Genomic DNA, 20,487 nt, shown 5'->3' on the forward strand with positions numbered 1-20,487 from the left:
CGTGGGCGAATGTTTTGTCAACCCCTGTGACCCAGCCTCCCCCCCCCCCCCCATAAAGTTTACCGACGCGGCTCCTGCCAATGTGACAAGTGCCGCAAGTTGCCGCACTGCAAAAATTAAATAGCGCCCTCGCGCGTCTTTATGATGACTGGTACCCGCCGCGCTGTCATTTCATTGAAGTGATCTTGCATGTAAACCAGCGGCAGAGGGTTTGGGTTATTTACATGACATAGAAATAGCGTGCGTCCATGGAGATAACAACATGGGGATTTGCTGACGGCGAAAACACAGGCGTACGTGCGGATTCGTGCATTGCTTTTTGTCAGAAATCGCTCATCAAAATTTAACGATGACACTATTCAACTCAAACTCCAGTAAAGCAACATGATGTAAAACGATCATTCACTAAGTTGTTCTTTTGGTGATATTTTCCGGCCAGGGAAAATACCCTGAAGGTGGTAGAAGAGGAATGCTGCAGGTGGAATCTCCGCCGGGGATCAGCCACAGTCTGGTGAAACTTGTTCCCATGCCCGGTGAAGTTGACGTCTCACCAGCCACCACCAACGCGGCACCGAAGGATGAAGGCCACAGCAGCGATGGGGTGCCGTCCTCCTCCAGCGATCTGGCCATCCCACACCGATTCTCTATCGAATCGGATTTGACCTATGCACCGAAACTGAACACCACAAGCTTGCGGTTGGCCCAGGGGTCGGGAAGACAGTCCCGGTCTGGCCTGCTGCAGCGGGCCCGGGCCACGCGCCTTGCCGCCGTCCAGCAACATTGCCAGGATGAGTTCACGTTTAAGCCTCAAATGAGCTCAGCAAGTCTTAAGATTGCCGAGACATTAGGAACGACATTTATGGTTCGACAGGAGCAACATCTGGAGAAACAAAGGAAGAAGGTGATGATCTATTTCTCATTTATTGCAACTGATGTTGCGTTTTCTTTGAACTTTCTGTTGCTTTTGTTGGTTCATTAAAATTGGTAATTTTATGTCCCAGTTCACTCACCTTTTTTCTTTAAATGAGTCTTAACTTTAGCTTGAGTAACTCCAACCCCAAATGCTCATGACATAAATTGGGAAATGAGCATTACGGCTGCAGAGTTATTCAAGCGAAAGCTATCCTAAATATCAGATTTAGTGTCATAAATTCAGAATTGTCCACACATTTGATACTTGTCTCTGTCCGTCTTTTATTTAGCAGTGCTTTGTTGGTTCATTTTGTTTGTTTTTAATTTGAGTGAGTCAGTTGTTGGAGATCTGAATATTTTCTACCGAAAAAAAAAGCTTTGTTTATTTCAGTTCAGGTGAAATACTAGTATGATTTATTATTTTTTTTTTTTTACAAAGAACTGCATTTTGGCTTGGCCTTGGGGCATTCCAATTGTTTGGTTGAATCATTTCCCACAGACCCTATTTTGGGCTCCCGAGAAAAACCGCTTTTTTATTAACGCCGACCCTGTCTGGAACCCATTCCCTCAAAAAAATCAGGCAATCAGGTTCGGAGTTATTTGAAAAGCTATTGAAAATGAATCAATTTTTCTACCAAGTACAATCCCATAAGGTGCAAGGATGTTGCCTCTCATTATTTTAGGTGTCTATAGTATACCTTTGCTGAGGGAATAAATGTTTGCATGACCAGTTTTAATTCAATTTCACAAAAATTCACCATTTTCGTACACATTTCCTATACAAAATAAGGTCATTTGATCGACATTTATTTGGCCATAACTTTGGATTGCATGGGTCAATTTTTTGCAATTTTACCATCATTTGTTTTCTTTTTGGGTGAGCTTTACAATGAAAGCAATCTCTTAAACAAATACAACCATTTAAAAAAAAAGTTCACTAGCCCTACTTAAAACTGTACAAAATAGATGTTTAAGACCGGTTTGGAGTCTAGACGCTAATTTCGGTGAGGGTCATTATCAGCGTCCAGACTCCAAACCAGTCTTAAACATAATTGTAATACCGGCCAAGCACATTCCCATTCATAAATACCTTTTTGGTCAAACAGTCAAAGCAAGTCAGAAACTAGAAATTTCCAATGATTTGGTTTGAACCAACTTGTTGAACAATAAGTTTACTTCATGTTTTTTTTAAACACCCCTCTAGCTATGTTATGGTACATGTATGTGCCTTTCACATTTGGACTCACTGGTAGTATTGTGCATGCCTAACCAAGGATTGTGAATGTTCAACCAATAAAAGGATAAAAGTGACCTGATTTCCTGAGTCCAAATTTCATGTGACACTGGAAACATGTTTTAAGACCAGCCAGCCGGTATTTTAGCAACTGTTTAAGAGGCCACTTGACGGGCTCTCGACCAATATGATTGGGTAAACTGTCTTAGGTATTTATGAATGGTATGTCATGCTGGCTGCCACTACAGCCAAAATATTAGTGAGTTGCAGAGTGCCGATATAATGTACATGTAAGTCAACTATCTTGTGAAATTTGTTTTATTATTTTATTTAGTGCTATCAACTTATGTTAAACTCATCTATGCCTGTAGAGACAATGCACTTGGCATTGTTTAATTTAGACACCGAAGAAACAGGTGACACTGTAATTTTGTTTTCTGATTTTAATTTTGTTTTGGACCAACTGATCAACTGACCCTTCTTGAGAGGCAGAAATATGAGAACCATAAGGGATGCCCTTATCGTAGCTTGCTTGTCGGAACAGTGTTTTCAATAATGCATGTCGCTGTGAACATGCTGTGTGAACATAATGACAATTGGTCCTGAATAATCGATCACTGGTTTCATGCATGGTTGCTCAAGGACTCCAGTGAGTGGCTGTTAATTTGACAAGTGGTTAGCTCTATTCTGCTGACATCGACTGTCATGATTAAGTTATGATCCATGACTATATCATGCGGCTGTCTCATTCTTTGGCTAATGTGCTTTGAAATTCTTCCCTGAGGCTGAAAACTGAATACTCCCCCCCCCAAAAAACCCCCAAAAAAACAACCCCCCCCCCAAAAAAAAAATAACCAACCAAAAAACAAAAAACAAAAACAACAACTCCAAGCAAACCCATCAAGATATAAATAACATAAAGACACAAATTAAACTGTAAAACCATAACAAACTACAAACTTTTTGTTCAGTTTTGAGAATGGTCAAATTTTGAACCAATGTATTAGTTGGATAGCTTCATTGTGTTTCAAATTATTTAAAGTAAAGAATTAGGAAACATAACTTACAATGAAGAGGAACGTAAGGCCAAAAAAAGTCTCTGGTTTCTGGATTGGAGCCTGCCCCAAAAGTGGTGCGGCCACGCGGCTTATTTTTTTTGTACCTGTTTTTTTTCCTTCAAATGTCAGCTGATGACTGCAAATGGTGCCCAACTAAACTTAGTGCAAATATATGGGCGTCCATAGAGGCCACATAAAGTTTATACTCGATTGTAACCCGTTCTAAAAACACGTTCAAATTGTGCTGCAGCAGGATTCCAGTCAAACCAGTGAGTTTGCTGTTTTGAGACATCATCTTTCTTTGAAATTGTTTTTTTCATTTTGCCGACGTGCATGGCTACGGCGACGCGTGCGCATACCAGAAACCGGAGACTTTTTTTTTGGCCTAAGGTCATGAAGATGAAAATTTGACTTGGTTTGGTCATGGGGTAGATTAACCTGCATGACCAATGGGTATTGTGAACCCTGCTTTATACTGGCAAGAGGGTCTATTGCTGCTGTGCTGTCAGTAAACAATTTGTAGAACGTTCAAAATTGAAGGCAACGTTGTTTTGCAACTGATAGCTCAGTTGGAGGTCGTGAGTAAATTCTGGGTAGATTGAATTCAGATTAAGCTTTTGTGCTCCTGGAGGGTCTTTGCCCTTTTATTCAGTAATATTTATGCTGAGGTGACTTTGACCTCATGGAATTCAGTAGAATGGACTGTCTGTTGTAAATTGTAATAGATAACAGAGCTTAGTTATTTTAAAGAGATTGAAGTGGTGTGTAAATGTGATTTCTGGATTCACTCAAAATAAGAATACAATTTCAAAAGTGAAATGCTTATTAGCACTTGATGAATTATAAACTTTTGCTTTAGAACTTTTCACCAAAAAATGTTAGGCAACATTAAGCGACTATGAAAATATAGATATGTAGATAAATCTTGAGCAAAAAAAAACCAAAAAAAATTCTTTGCTTGAAGAAAAACTGTCTGATATTTATGTATCTTTTTATTCTCTGTCCTTAATTGTCCTTAATTGCAGGAACATCTGTGTGAAATGTTTTCCTGCAACAGGCTGATTACCGTTCCTCTAATTACTTACACAAAATTGTACAACCTTGGTGAATTCATCATAAATTGCGGCTTGAATGATGCTACAAAGCATCTTAATTGATCCCTGACCAATCAAATTAAGGAATTGATTTTTACATTTACCTTGGACTGATGGTTGCTAGGATACCATGGAAGCCTAGGCATATGAGTTAATTTCCCTTAACTCATTTTTTTTGGCCAGTTGATCTGTTACAAAGGACAGTAGTACAATGTCAAACTATTATTAAGTTGCAATGAATCAATTTTCACACTAAAAGAGGGTTTGTGCAAATGAGCTAATTTAAAAGTTGCTTTGTTTTGATGCCAGTAGACAAGTTGTCTCTGTAAATTATTGTTTGGAAGTATGACTTGATGCATAATTCTAGCAAAATGATTGTGGGGGAAAGGTAATAAAAAACTCAGACTTGTCATGCTTGTTGGCTGGACATACTGTAGGTTTGGGCAAAAATTCCCTGGTTTGTTGGCCATCCAGACCCAGAACACGATGTGAATGGCAAAAAATGTTGAATCACCTCCCCACACCCCGTCCCTCCCCCACAAACAAAAATACAGATGGGGGGGGGGATTCTTGCAAGGTTGGGCTGAATCAGCTGTGACACTGGGGCACAAAGGTGAATGCAAATTGAATTGAGTAAAAAGTATTTTTACATGGACTTCATTGCACTGTAATTTGTCTGGATTTTTGTCCCAGCTGGAGCAGAGACACCAGATACCCTACAAGGGGCGCTTGAGCCCAGTGGCTGCCCTCAAGAACAAGAAGAGTAGTGTTGCAACACTCAAAGACAAGGAGGTAGGTTGGTGCTGAGAAAGTTTCTGAGTTCCTGATTGTTGAAGGAGTCACTCCAAATTGTCAGTCTTGAAATTGAGATACTAATCCATTGTTGCTTTCATGTTTGTGGCATTGTTGTCTCCGTTACATGAAATGATTTTTAGTGCTTTTTATTTAGAAGCAACAGAAAAGGAAAACCATGTTTTGTTTGTACAGCTAATGGTACTATTGCAATCTCCAATCCACAGAATGCAGAAAGTTGCCAGACGGCGTGGGGCTCACCGACTTCCACCCCCAATCTGAATGAGAACAGGCCTGCAGCCGATATAGCCAACAGTAACAACAGGCTAGGGGTAGGGGGCTCAATATCACTACATCTGACCACCCCTCTGAGTCCAGTCAGGGCAGGCAGGGGGCTACCCCAGTCCTCTATGAACCTACAGAGGCTGCAAGACGGTAAGAAGTAATCTCAAAAATCAATTCTGCCATAGACGACATTGATGACAGTATCCACTGCTATATCATGTATATATCAGATTGCAACCAGCCAGACATAGCTAGCAGTCCGGGGAGTGATTAAGATGTCTGCAGTAGTAAGTAGGAGGTCATGGGTTCGAGTCCCTCCTGGGTGTTTCCTCACAAGCTCTAATGAGACAGCACTTGGTGTAATAAAGCTCAGAAATATGTCTGGATTTTTGCCAATATAATATTTATAGCTAAACTTAACATTTTTATTGTTTTTTTTCCCATTCTATCTGTAGGACCTTACTCCACGAGTGGGGCAAACTTGGTTTTGAAACGACAAAAGGCTCTCCCTAAGCCCAAAAGTTTTGGCATGCACAAACGGAGCTCAACGCATCCTATAGATGGTAAGTTCTCTGATGATAGCCATAATGAACAACTAAAACAAACACTGCTATACTGAACATTCCCTTTATAATGAGCATGGGTTTTTGCTCCCAATTTTATGAGTAATTATAGGCTCCACGCACAATTACCCCCTCACTCGGTTTAATAAAAGGGTGTTGGCAGCATTGCTATCATATGCCGTATCACTTTCAGAAAAAATAATACTGAGGACTGCCTTTCATATGCGCATGAATCAATGTGCATCAGCGATGTGTCCTTAATTCCTACGGAACTCTCACTAGAAGTCAGAAAAAGTGCAATCTACTGCTGTTGTACTGAGCATTGGTGACTGAAAACCAATATAATGAATGAATACTGTACTGAGAAATCTTATGTAGACCCAATTGTGTTTATAGTGTCCTTCTGCTGTAGTACATGTATGTCAGTACTGCGTTCTGGAGGTTGCAGGTGCTAATCCTGCCCTAGTGAAGTTCACTGTAAAGCCTTAAATTGATTATAATTGATTGATTGATTGAATCAGGTGCCAGTAGTGACCCGCTAGAGACCACCACCACCTCCCAGCCCACCAACCATCAGAGAAGTAAGACAGTGACTTCCCCTGAGCCTGGCTCTTCCCCTCGCAATAAAGTCAAGAGTCTGGTGACTAGGACGGCAGCACAGAGTGGAGAGAGACTCAGGCTAGCCAAGCTGACGGCAGAACGGGCAATGAAGGTTGGGCACCAGACTAGTAATACTGTTTTTACATTTAACCCAATACAACAAAATGGGTCACAATGTCCCAAGAGCTTCGTTTGAAAGTTAAGACTCCTTTTGTGACACTTGGTCACATTTAATGACAGTTAAGCATCCATGAGCAATGTCAGGCAATGGCCATTAGTCTACTGGTGGTTTATTCATGCACATGCTCACCAACAGAATCTTGTGAACATCTCTTATAAAAAATGTCTTCTGAAAACTTCTTGATCTGACATGTACATTGTAGCTCCCTGTTGTACATTAGGATGCACACAGCTATTGATCACTGATACCCAGGCTCTGGTTGCACATAGTTGACTAGAGGGCAGTCCAACCATCCTATGCTCGATTGCAGTTAGTCAAACTATGGTCAACCACAGTCCTTGCTAGAATTTGCTTCATGATTTAGTTAACAAAAATATTGCTCCAATACAAAACACCTGCATTGTGCAAATGAAGTCGCTTTTTGGCATGCAAGAGTGCACTACAACTTTTGTAACTGTTGCAGCTGCCAAACAGTTGTAAAGATCGATGAAACTAAACAATTTTTATTTTAAATGGTTTTCTTTGGCAGTTAAAGAGGGTCTTCACCATTCAGGGTCCCTATCCTGTGGTGAGAGAATGCCTGCGATCTCGAGACTGGGTGGAGAAGCAGTACCGATCCATGGCCCCCCACAAAGTCAAGAGGAAACAAGGCAGTGATGACAATGACACAGATGACAGTGACAATGACGATGATGACGGTAAGACCATATTAGTGATGGGAGAAATCAGAGATTTCTAAATCCGGTTATCCTGCTTTTTTTCAAACTGAATAACTATTATCCAGTTTCACCAGAAGTTCCCATTCAGTTGTCATGGGTTGTTCTGCTGAGAATGGGTAGGAACTCTCTGATGGGTCGAATGGGCAGGCTATTAGCGAACCTAGAAGACTGCTAGCGAGTGAGTGCAGTTACAATCAGAGACCATGGAGCAAATTGTGGGATGTTCTAGTTGTTTTCTTTAGCTTGTGTCACAAGAAAATGGAAGGCTTGATTTGTTTTTAGGTTGGTTTTGAATATTCAGTTTTCCAGACACAAATCAAATAGTGCAATTCAAAAAGTAAATTTTAAAAAAAGCAGATTTTAATCGCACCTCCAGTCCATATTTTCCACGTTGGTTTTATTTTGGAGCCCGTAGCTCAAACTCTATTTGCACCTGATTTTCATTTCCCATAAGAAAGTCACGTTGAGGTTTGAAATTAGAAAATCTGTTGTAGTGGCAATATGAGTTTCCTGGGTCGGCTTTTGGAAGCAAGTTGTAAAAATGCCATTTGTAGGATTTTCACAGTGACATATCAATGACATTTCAATGTGATTTTGTTTGTCTGCCACTCAGATGACAATAATGATTCTCCTGACACGGGTGTCACTGCAGACAGTGATGACGATGACAACGGATTAGGAGATTCAGATGACATGTATGGAATGATGGTCAGTATTTACATTGAGAAAAAGCTTGCCTATAAAGAGCATGTGACGAGACTTATTCTATTGAAAAGGGTTGCGGTAATATTCAGAACCAGAGATGTAAACTTGATGTTCCATTCAAGTCATAGACATCTTAAAAAACCTAGACCTGACTTCCCTATGCTTTTATGTTGCTTCTGGCAACAAAATGCTGCTTCCTATAACACCATGGTACACGAACCCTCATTGTGATTGTTAGTAACGCACTTTATGTGACCGTCCTCTTGTATGTTTAATGAGCCCACAATATTGTTTGCGTCTCGTGGCAGTTATTGGCTGCAGCGTTTTGTGGTCAGAAAATTCAGGCAAATGTCAGGTCTATGTCTTTTCAAGATGTCTGTGATTCAAGTATGCTGTGTTTTCCATCAGGAGAATGCCTAAACTTTAGACATGTTACAGACTTTATACATGAGATGGGGTCCATTGTCTTTGAGAAATTCCCTCTTTTCAGTCTATGCATTCTCCTGGTGATCATGGTGATGGTTATTAAAAACACCTCTGGTTGTCCTCTCAACCACTTCTAATTTTGGAGTTAGTCCAGTGACATGTTCATTCACAGACTTCTACTCTCCACCATGCAATACTGAACACTTCTTCATTGTCTGCTCTCATCATTTGCTCGACTTTCACATTAAAGTGCCTGTTCACATTTGAAGCGTCGTTTGTGACATAACCAGAAAGAATTAAAATAAATATATGAAATAAAGAGACAAACCGTAAGATATTGTGTTCTGTGCCACCAATTACCCCATTGCAAAAAAACAAGTATGAGCCCTTCCATTGCGGTTACGTGTTATTATATTTTTTTATTTTACAGTCAAGAATGGTCCGAAACAACGATCCATTTTTCATTTGGACGTGTCGCAGAGACACCATCAACTTTAGGTTCTTGAGGAAAGAGACAATTGTCAACCATTTTGCCAAGAATGGAGCGTTTACAACCAAGGTGAGATGGGATAAAGAAAAAGAGGTTTCTAATTTTGCAGAATTTCAGACTGCAAAAATCCAACTTGATTCAGCAAACCAGTGGCATATTATTTGAACTTAAATCATGCTAATAAAAGTTACGGCTTGCGTGTTTAACAAGTACATGTACGCAAATGTTGCAGCTTTAAATCTTTGTGTGCGATTATTTGATACATTGACTCAAAAAAGTGACTGCTTTAGATAAGCCGTTTTATCGACTTGAATGTAAAAGGATGTTATTTAAATTCCTTCTAAATAAAACAACTTATTCTGTACCAAAGTTATTAAGTGAAAAAGTTAAATGCATGACTGGAGAATGACGAACTGGTGTTTTTTTTATTGTTACAGACTGGCCTGTGTACCCATCTACGGAACCTGAAGTGGTATGAGAACATGGACGCTGATACCTTCTATCCACGCAGCTACAAAATCTGCATAGAGGAAGAGAAAAATGCATTTCTTGGTGAGATGACAGATTATTTAGATTATACAGTTGACCCTCATTAGTACAAACACTGTTAATACAAATTTTGGTTATAGCAAACACAAGGCCTTGGTCCCGATTGTGCATTTATGTGCACAATGAATGGGACTGATGTTCCTCTTAATACAAACATATTGGCTAGGTTTGAATGAGTTTGTATTAACGAGAGTCAACTGTATATGGAACCTGCTAAAAACTAATTAAACTAAAGCAGTTTTATCAGAATAATTTAAAACTTTGCTATCAGACATTGACAGACAAATTTCCATTTTTTTTCCAAACAATTTTTTTCCTGTTTTTATATTGAATGCGTCAGCTAAACAATGATTATATCTAATTTTGCCTCTAAAGCTGAGTGCTTCTTCTTACATTTTTAGTCTCCATTCTTAATTTTTCTTTTGCTTCTGACTGCAAATGGAGACCTAATAATGATACTTGTTTACACTTTTATAATAATTTTTAAAAATTATTATGTGTCCTTCTTAACCCCAGATGACTACAGACTGACTGCTGCCTGTAGCATTTTGAAATGGGTGGTACAACGACACAACGGCGAGCTGGACGTGCCAATGGACGACAATGAAGACATTCCAGACGAAGACAATACCACCAAGTCTGACGCTGAGGATGCGACCCTCTCGCCACGGTCCCAATCCAAGCTGGCTGGTCAGTCCAAGGCAAAAAGGAAAACGAACCCTGTCCTTCCAGCCTCCCTGATTCGGACTGCCTCTGACATCGTGGATAACTATCTGAATGATGTAACACATGAATTTCTGGACAATAATGTGGACGTCAGTGACCTCATGACAGACAAACAGTGGGATGAGTTTATTCGACAGTATTGCCAACTTATTTTGTAAGTTATGAGCTGTTTACTCTTTTATTGGTTATATTTTTATCAAGTTCATGTTGAAAATATCTTATGTCTAGTTCTCTAAAAATGTTCAGTCTTTGAATGTCCACAAAAAATTATCAATCCCTGGAAAAAAGTTTCAATTGTGAATTTTTGCTGTAAGAACTTGTGTAAAAAATGATAATAATTAAAAAAATTGTGTTCATCATCAAGTAAAAAATTAAATCTGCTGACTGCTTTTTGATGAACACCATTTGGCACAGAATCTTTGTGTATCTTACTATAATTCCAGGAATCTCTGTCTGTCTGTCTGTCCGTCGATTATCTCCAGAACCGGGCACCGTATGAAGTTGAAAATCGGCGGGTATATTTTTCGGGACAACAGAATGTGCAGTGCAAAGTTTGAAGTTGTTTGGACCAGCGGTTCTCGAAAAAGCTGCAAAAAGCAGTATTTTCTGAGGCAAACGTGGCAGCTTAGAACATAACACCACGCACTGCCGTTCTTTTCAATTGTTACGTCATGTTTAAGCTAAAGCGCGCGTGCTCAATATGACGCAAACAATGCAAAAAGGACGGGCACGCGCACGTGCATTGCAGGGCGATACATTGTCCAGTATGGGTGAATACTAATGGCTCAATGGGTGAATAGCACTGCATACCATGTTTCCGAATCTACACGGGCACATTATTTTTGAAGTCGACTGAGCGACCATTGTAGGTGGTCGAACTTCAAACTTGGCACAAACTTTGACGTAAGTGTGCCTTCAACCTGTGAAAACAACACCATTGAATAGCGTGCGTTGTTTGCACGAGCAGTTCTCAAAAACTCTGCAAGAGTATGCAACCTACACCAGCGGCAAAGCAATTTGCGTTTCCCGAACATGCACATTTTAGACGGGCACTGCACTAGTTACTACAATTAGATTTAATTTCTTCTCTCATAAACAGTGAGGGTGGTGTCATAGCCGAGTCTAGCAATCACAGTGCAATGTGCGAGAGTCTACTGAACAGGGTACGGGCCGTCCTACCCCAGCTGGATATGGACGGACTGCGCAATATCTGGATCATTAAGCCTGGAGCCAAGTCTAGAGGCAGAGGTGAGTTCAAAGGGCAAAGGTCAATGACTCCATGAAGACATAGGCCTGTTTGCATTTCTTGTCTAGAGCAACTGTCTAGATCTCCCATTACAAGTATGGTGGAAAGTGTTGATACTAGGTGTTGGCATACTTCTGGAAGCCAGTTTCGGACACGACCAGAGTGTGCAATAAGCCAGTTCGGTATTTCAATGACCTGATGTCATTCGGAATAGCATCGCTGATGTGATGTTACGCAATGTTACACGCACGCCCATTCTGCTGGTAATTTACACGCAAGCGTCATGCGTCTTCGAAACGTTTGATTATCCTGAATGACCCGTTACCCATATCATTGTGCACATGCACAGTTGAAATACCAAACTGGCTTATTGTCATTGTTCTGGCCGTGAATTTTGCAGTATCCCCATTGGTACGTCATTCTATTTGAAACCACATGTAGAGATTTGACAGTTTACATGGGAATGGCAACAATAAGACAAAGTTTGCCTTTTGAGGTGGCAACAATAAGACAAAGTTTGCGGTGCCACCGCAAACCTCCTCTTCCATTAAGAGAATTTACAGACATTTTCAAGAAAAAGAAAATGCACTCTGTAAACTTTGTACATTTGTATGCACCTTCCAAATCCATTTTGTTAAATTGCAAGCTTGCCTTAAAAGGAAGCAGAAGTTGGCATTGAAAAGAGAACTATATATAAAGTCCAAAGATTCTGAAATTTAATGACCTTATCTTGTACTAAATTTGTCATGCTGAAATAGGCAGCTAGGTGACTCTCTGAGATGTGACTGTTCTTTCTCAGGTATTATCTGCATGAACAAACTAGAGGAGATCCTGAAACTAGTGGGCAACCCAACCATCGTCAAGGAGGGCAAATGGGTCGTCCAGAAGTACATAGAGCGCCCTCTCTTGATCTACAACACCAAGTTTGATATTCGGCAGTGGTTCTTAGTGACTGATTGGAACCCGTTGACTATCTGGTGGTATCAGAATAGTTACCTCAGGTTCTGCACTCAGCCCTTCTCACTGGACAATCTAGAATCGTGAGTAGTCTTCATGTTTAGCATCTTGTCTGGGGAAATAGAAATATTCTCAGTTGCTTCATGCCAAGAAATTGAGATACAAACCAGTTTGATGAGTCTAATTGACTCTCTCAAGACCATGTTTGAATGTTTGAATGATCTTGGAAAAGAAAACAATTAAAAAATGTTTTACATGATAAAATGAAACCATCATTATGAAGTATCCACTGACCATGTATATATGAGATTCCTTAAGTTATTTGGAGATACGTTAAATATACTTTATCAGTGGACAAGTACGTATTTTATTTAATAACAGTTGTGTACATGTACAATGTACTGAGTACTTCCGTAGAGTGCAATATTGTGTTGCTGCTCAGATTTAATGTTTAAAAGCTGACAAATTTTAGTCTTAAACCTTTATGAATTCAAACAGAGTCACAGCCTTGGTGTACAAATAGCATATACCATGTCATTATTCACTTCCTGAAATATGGTTGGTGTCATGAAACAATGATCTAAAACAATATCTGCATGTCTTAGTCAGTGTACTCTGATTCTCTTCAGAAAAAAAACATTCATTGTCTTGATGAAATTTATTACTCTTTTCTCAACAGGGCCATCCACCTTTCCAACTTCTCGGTCCAAAAGAACTTTGAGAATTCTGCGGCCCGCTCGGTGATGCTACCAGATGAGAACATGTGGACCAGTGAGGAGTTCCAGCAGTATCTCAAGAACCGAGGCTGTGGCAACGTATGGCAGGATAGCATCTACCCAGGCATGAAGAAGGCCGTCATTGCCGCACTCCAGTGCACGCAGGACGTTGTGGAAATGCGCAAGGTGCGTTAAGCCACGTCTGAATTATTTGACTACGGCCGGCAGTATTTAACACACTTTCCCATAGATCTCTCCATTAGGACGTCATCTTCATAGGAAAATTACAACTGCATATCCAACGCCATCATGTGCGTATGTGCGCAGTGTGCAAAAAGTTCTAAATGCGTGCATGTAGCTTGACATTTCTTCAAAATGCGGCGCAGCCGATGCGTGTTACGAAAGTTTGACGGCCAGAATGCTGATGCACGTGGCAGTCTGTGTGAGAGAGACCTATTGGATGTGGCTTTTAGTCTCATCCACAGGCGCATTGTGAGCTCTAGCCATAAGAGCTACAGTCATGGTCTGTGGTGACATGTCATGTTTAGCTTTGTGCTTGAAAACATGCGCCAGTTTACTGCTGTCTGACTGACTGAGTCACTGACTGACTGACCGACTGACGGAGTCACAGAGTGTTAATGATGTCCTAAAATAAGATTTTTAGATCCAGCTTGACCAGGTAAGCCTAGTGTTTTTTTGTTCAAGGCACCCTGTCTTCAACACTCTTCCTTTCTTTCTGTGCCAACAGAACTCCTTTGAGCTATACGGTGCAGATTTCATGTTAACTGAAGACTTCCAGCCATGGTTGATAGAGATCAACTCCTCCCCAGCCATGGGTGCTACGACTGAGATCACAGAGCAACTATGCCATGACGTCATCGAAGACACCATGAAGGTAGTGCTGGACCGACGACATGACAAGAACTGCGACACAGGAAAGTTTGAACTGGCCTTCAAGCAGGTAAGGCTGTGTTCAAAATGGGCCTGCAGAGCTACAGCTTCATCTGTTGTCATCATTCCCACGTTGATTTAATTGTCAGAGACAGTAACTGTAGACAAAAGATTCAGACAGGGCCTTAGTTTGAAGAAGCAGGTGAATTGCCTTTTAACCAAGCTTCTCAAATTGTAGAATTGTGGCATCATTTTGAAGGTGTTTTGACCTCTTGCCTCTCTCTCTTCATTGTCCAGCACCAAGTGACTGTTCCTCCTTATGTTGGTGCCCAGCTGTGCATCGAGGGCACCGGTCTACGTAACCCATCTCTCCGTATACACCGGCAGCGAAGCCAGCCTAACATCATCAGCCCGCGACAACCTGACACAACAGTGGTCCTGCGGAAGACCACTAATAACGGCAGCAACCTGCAGACCAGTCCCAGGAGACTCAGTCAGGGTAAAGTTGAAGCAACCCCCATGGGGCTCGACCCGGAGCTGATTAAAGCGACTAATCTGGAGGAAATGACACGTAAACTAGCAGGTATTAGCAAGGATGACTTAGATCTGATTAGGAAGACCAGCCGCAAGGGTAAAAAGGGGCGGCGGAAACGCACCTTTCTCTTGCCAAATGTCAGTCAAGAGAGCGAGGCAGTAAGGGAGGAGCTCAAACTCCGCTCTGTTACCGTCAAGGGGACTGGGGTTGAAGGCAGCCCCCCAGTCCCCGAGCAGCGTTATGGCATACAGCCAACCAAGTCCCTCAAAGCTTACACAATTTACAATCACAAAACAAAAATTAACGGCCACTCAACAGCCGAGCCCACAACTCAAACAGGAGAAATTCCGAACATCGGAAGCTTCCACCTCGGCCATCCTAAAAGGCCTAAAAACCCACTGGTCAAGCACGGCCAGTTGACCAATCCTAAACTGAAACTACAGCACCATAACCCTGACAGCTCCGAGAAGCATTTTGTCATTGGGCCTAGCGGGGTGTCAGTCTACTCCAGTGCTTAAATAACAAAATTAAAATACCCGTTTCAGATGGGCATTCCAGAGCCACACTGAAGCAAGTTATTCTGCAAATTTGAATGAAGTACATGAAGAGTTTGTTTGAATCAGGAGTGACTGGGTTGAAAGATCAGCTGTTGAAGTTGTCCTGTCTAGTCAATGGAGAATTAAAAAAAAAAGGTTTGTCTCTCTGAAACCAAAATCTATTGGCGTCGGCCCGAGTTACTCCTAATACCGTTTGGTTTCGTGTGACTCTAGAATGCCAATGTGGATGTAACCTACCACTCTATACACCATGCAGTTATGACTAGGCTGCAAACTCACAGCAGCAAGTCAACTCATTGGTGATTAGGATCATTGATAACCATTCAGAGATATTTGTAGACTACTGCCAGCCAGTGTGCAATACTCAAAGAAGCTGCAGTGATGGTGCCAACTTCAGTCTTGATTGAGTGGACTCATTGTACATAGCATTGCAGAAACTCCTCAGTACAGAGGAACAAGTACATTCACATGCCAGTCTGCACAAGCAACGTTTGTCTTCCATCAAAAGCAACTCTCCATTTTGCAAGGAATCAAATTAAGACTATTTTACAATGTTGCCAAAAAGCTTGGAGAATGATAACCGGGCTGTTTCCTACGCATTAGAATGCTCACTAGGTTTGGAGAATACTTGAAATGTTTTGATGAGCTTAGTGTTCACCCTTTAAGGGTGGAGAGTTAGTCAGGAGAGATATTTGTTCAGTCTGGGTCACTGAATTGGTCAGATGACTCATGAAACAAAAACTACCTCAGATGTGATGTTTTGTGATCTCAGACCATGAACTTCAACTGCTTAAAGCAGAAGCATCAACAGAAGTTTAAGATGTGTCCATAGAAAAAAAAGTTAAACATTTCTTAAGATACTGGATGTGTCACAATCATTACATATTTTGCTGATGTTTGGGAAATGTAAATGTGTAGTAGGCAGTAGTAGTAGGTCTACTTTGATTCAGTAAGTTGTAGTGTACATGAAGATTTACAATTGGATTGTCCAAGTAACTTTGTACATGTACATAATTAAGAGTATATACATTTATATTACATTGTTCTCAAGAATTGTTCTTGAAATTTCAAGTATTATATCATGACATCTGAAATAACTACAGCAGTAATTTGGGTGCAGTGGATCAAAGATACTTATAGGGCTTTTAGATTTTTTTTTTAGAAAGAATTACCTCTTCTTACTTGAGTTTTGATCTAAATCAAATTGACAAATCAGTCTATTTTCTGACATGGTCTGGACTTTGGGCAGAGTTTTTTTGGGCTTTAGAACTATGCAAAAAGCTGCATTGTAGACCGACAGATGTGGAAATGTCACATTCACTGTTTGACTCAACCATCAATCATTGTTTGAAATGTCTGTTTGTTAACACATTGCCTTTTTTTATCTTCCATGTTCATTAATTCCTTGCATGCACCAGGCCCGATGGGTACTGTTCAGGTAATTGGAAACTCATCTGGGCTTATTACGTGTAGTCATTCTTTACATGTCGCGTTCTTTCAGCTACACCTAGCATAATGATGCAAAGTACTTGTCAGAACTTGGAGAATATTTTGCTCCTATTTCAACATTCTTCTGACTTAACCTGATGGAATTGTAATCTAAGCACAACTACGCCGAGTATTTGCATAGTTGTATTCAGGATGCATTTGGTACAGACACCCGGTAAAACTGCATTCCTTTGTGCAAAATTTCTCAACTTTTAGAGAAACAAAAGAAAACACATTGAAGACAGGCATGCAACTTTTCCTCGGATCCGCTGATTTCCTTGTTTTTTACTCATGAATGCCATTGCAAATTGAAAAACACTGTACAAAGTTGTGTTGTTTGGAATTTCCTCGTTTTTTTTTAAATTCCCAGTTTCATTCCTGAAAAGACGAACATTATTTAATTTCAGCATTCAACAGCTTCTCACAAATGTGGAGATTGAGAACTGTTGCCAGGGCTGTCTGTGTTTCTACTGCTGTTTTATGTGTATCTTTTTTTCACTTGTGTTTTCTTTATTCAGTTTGATTTGATTCAAGCTTTGGTAAACTAAGTTGCGTCTGCTACTAATCTCTCTTCATGCATCTGTGCTCTTTGTAGCTCTTTCACTTTTGCTCTCAAATTGACTGAATGACTAATTTAATTCCATGTAAAAACTAATATTTCTCGTCATAACCACAATTTGATCCCAGTTTTTCCTCATTCATCCTAGGATTCCTTGGTAATTGTTGCTAATTCCATTTTAATCCGCGCCCATCCCATATGATTCAATTATCCCCCACTCCCTTCCAGTGATTCCATACTAACCACCATCCATCCCAGGATTCCATGCTCACCCATCCACATTAACCCCCATCCATCCCATAATTCCGTTGTCACCCCCTCCCTTCCCATGATTCCATATTAACCCCCATCCATCCCATAATTCCATGCTCACCTCATTCCCATCTGTTTGTTTCCATTGCAGCATCGTCTGCGCTTACGCAAGCTCAATCATCACATGATGACATTACGCAGCGAGATAGCCAGCATGACACAAGTTGTACGTCAAAATATCTATTTTGATTGCTTCTTTCCTAAAATGTTTCAGAAAAAAAATGAAGACAGTTTAAATTTAAAGTGAATGTTCAATACAACACACATTTTTCCGATCTTAATTAAAGGTTTTTTTTAGTTTAATGCAGATTGAAACTCGCTAGTCCTAAAAAAATTGTTCTCCCTGTTTTAATGACTATTTTCATCTGAAATGGACAAGGGAAAAGACTTTGTGTTTTCATTTGTTCATTGAGATGTTCAAGTCTAAATGACAGTTAGATTTTGGACTTGCCATTTGATTGTATAACCACAATTTCTAAGAAAAGTTGTTTTGGTTCTAAACATTGCGAAACAAAGTCATCTATCTTGAAAACCCACAAAGAACCTAAAATATGTTTATTTCAGTGTTAAGTCCTTAAAGAATTCATCTCCTATTTCACAACAATGTACAATGTATACTCACCTTCTTCACAAGTACATTGTGGAGAATTACGTCACATACATGTTATTGTTTAATTTTGACTAGCATGGCAATAACCATTCATATGGGAATGCAGGCATCACTCATTCATATTTATTTTGTTTTCCCTTCCCTCCCTCCTCCATCTTTCCTCAACTTATCCTCCATCACCTCTGCCTCCTTGCTTCTCCTGGGAACTCATCTCTGTCTCATCATCTTTTGTAACCATGGTTACCTCCCTGTATCCATATCCATCGTTGCTATGGTAATCCTGCATCTGTTTCATCTCATTTTTTGCTCCTCCTATCTCACCGCCCATTGTTGCATCTTCGCAATCTCGTCCATCTTGTCCTTGTATTTCAATCTTGACATGAAACAGCAGCAGGGATTCTAGACGGAGCTTGGGGCAGCTCATGCCCCCATTGCAATACCGGCATCCCAGGGGTAAAACTAGAGGCCGATAAAACGGCAACAGACTGCACCTGCAGACAAGACAGTGTGGTTAACACCCCGGTCAATGACAGAACTAGCCAGCCCAACTCCGGTTACCAGTCACCGGTGGCAGGGTACCGATCGCCAGAGCTGATCCCTCGTAGTGGGACCTTCGTCAGCAACAGGCAGGGTAACTTGGTAACACTAAGCGGGCCGGACCCGATCCAAGGGGTGCACAAAGTGGGTAGAGCGGCCTTCCTGGCAGGCCGAACCCGTCCCAATGTCAATAGGCAACGTAGAGAGTCTAAGATACATGTACAGATAAGAGGTGGAGAAGTCAAGGTACCATGCGGGACTTACCCTTTTACAGTCTCCAGTAGTTACATCATGTAAACAAACAAAAAATACATTAAAAGAAATAGAATTATGCAGATATCATGGCTGAGTTTGGGAGGCTGAAAAACAAATTTGGTTTGAAAATGTCGGATTTACTGAATGGTGTGCAGTGAATTTAAGGCATTTAATAATACGTTTGTGTTTAAAAATACCTTTTACCAAATGCAAGAACTATTACAAAAAACTGTAAAGTCTTAGAGTGTGTGCTCATTCATTATTTTTTATTACAGTTTACAGAAGAAGTAACATTGCTTGTTCATTTAAATCATTATTTTTTGCCCAAAATGCCTAAACTGTAATCTACCAGCAAAGCTTTGTTTTGTTATATTTTATCAATTGATTTGAGTACATGTATACACCAAGAGTATGTAATCAAATAAACATTGTAACTATCAGAATTATAGTACCATTGAAATATTGAATTCTTAAAGATTTGTACATTGTTAAATGTATTTATTACATTAAAATACGGTTCAACGATTCATTTTTAGACAAAACCAAAGTTAGGATGTGATTAATTGGTTGCCATTTCAGGTAGAACAAACTAAAGTACATTCGGGCCCCATTTTTTAGTCAGAAAATATTGTTTTTATAATGCAGCATAATTTTATTGCTGGATTAAGAGTAACAAGGGTATTATAATACAAACAGTAGAATTCAAATTAGTTGCTTTTAGAGGAACTTGAAAAATAGAATTAGCTGTTGCAAACTGCTTCCCAACTAAAAGGACCTATGGTATAAATGCAAAAAAAATAGTTAGTGGCCTGACGTTTCGACCCTAGCAGAGTCTTTCTCGAAGGCTAAAATTTTAGCCTTCGAGAAAGACTCTGCTAGGGTCGAAACGTCAGGCCACTAACTATTTTTAGAGGAACTTCCGAGAAGCAGACATTCATCTGGTAATAAATTGATACTTTTCCTTAGCAGTGAAGTTTTCTTTAAAAATATATTTAAAAAAAGGCTTTGGCATTGCGGGCCAGGCATGAATCATGTTTTGTTCTCAAAAACGAAAACATTTTCCAGCCAATTTGCTGCCTACTTACAATGTAGTCTGCTAGTTTGTTTTGTAGATGCAGGCTACAATTGTCTTCTAAATAACCAGGTTTATATATTTCTGAGTTGTGCCTTTTTAAATGAAACTTTTATAAGTGAACTTTTCAGTGGTAAGCAGCCCATCATCGCACGTATCGCTCTGAAAACAAAATTCTGCAATAACAAAATCATCAATTGCCCACTTGCGATGGTCCCAATGAATATAGAAACTAGGAAGTTTCTTTTGTGAATAACGTTTGACTTGTATTTTATTATGTATAAATCTCTTTGCTGAAAGCAATAAAGGCCATCTTGAAGATGTTTTTAATTTCTTTTCATGTTATTTTGATAATAAATCATGTTACGTTGAATACTTAAATATGTCGTCCACAGTGGGTCTTGATGTTTGTACATGC

The 20,487-nt window shown here is 40.1% G+C and overlaps 1 protein-coding gene across 2 annotated transcripts; it reads left to right on the forward strand.

Annotated features, from left to right (window-relative positions):
• Positions 1–233: 233 nt before the first annotated feature.
• Positions 234–20,450, forward strand: LOC119737292 (tubulin monoglycylase TTLL3-like). Of its 2 annotated transcripts, XM_038211514.1 has the most exons (18): positions 235–901; positions 4,992–5,090; positions 5,318–5,525; positions 5,831–5,938; positions 6,460–6,650; positions 7,249–7,417; positions 8,052–8,146; positions 9,000–9,128; positions 9,497–9,611; positions 10,125–10,488; positions 11,434–11,582; positions 12,380–12,620; positions 13,217–13,439; positions 14,002–14,214; positions 14,442–14,727; positions 16,655–16,674; positions 17,687–17,761; positions 18,594–18,745. In XM_038211514.1, exons 1-18 carry the CDS (start codon positions 470–472, stop codon positions 18,606–18,608), a joined length of 3,132 nt encoding a protein of 1,043 aa, XP_038067442.1. In that variant the 5' UTR covers positions 235–469; the 3' UTR covers positions 18,609–18,745. The 2 variants fall into 2 exon arrangements, with proteins under 2 accessions (XP_038067441.1, XP_038067442.1); XM_038211513.1 differs by lacking the exon at positions 16,655–16,674 and having other exon boundaries at positions 234–901; positions 18,594–20,450.
• The last annotated feature ends 37 nt before the right edge of the window (positions 20,451–20,487 follow it).

The sequence above is a fragment of the Patiria miniata genome, unplaced genomic scaffold (assembly GCF_015706575.1).
Source record: "Patiria miniata isolate m_02_andy unplaced genomic scaffold, ASM1570657v1 HiC_scaffold_3, whole genome shotgun sequence".
NCBI lineage: Eukaryota > Metazoa > Echinodermata > Asteroidea > Valvatida > Asterinidae > Patiria > Patiria miniata.

Coding starts and splice junctions, on each gene's coding strand:
- LOC119737292 (XM_038211513.1), top strand. CDS start 470: ATGCTGCAGGTGGAATCTCCGCCGGGGATCAGCCACAGTCTGGTGAAA. Junction 11,583..12,379: donor AGCCAAGTCTAGAGGCAGAG/GTGAGTTCAAAG, acceptor GTTCTTTCTCAG/GTATTATCTGCATGAACAAA. Junction 12,621..13,216: donor TCACTGGACAATCTAGAATC/GTGAGTAGTCTT, acceptor TTTTCTCAACAG/GGCCATCCACCTTTCCAACT.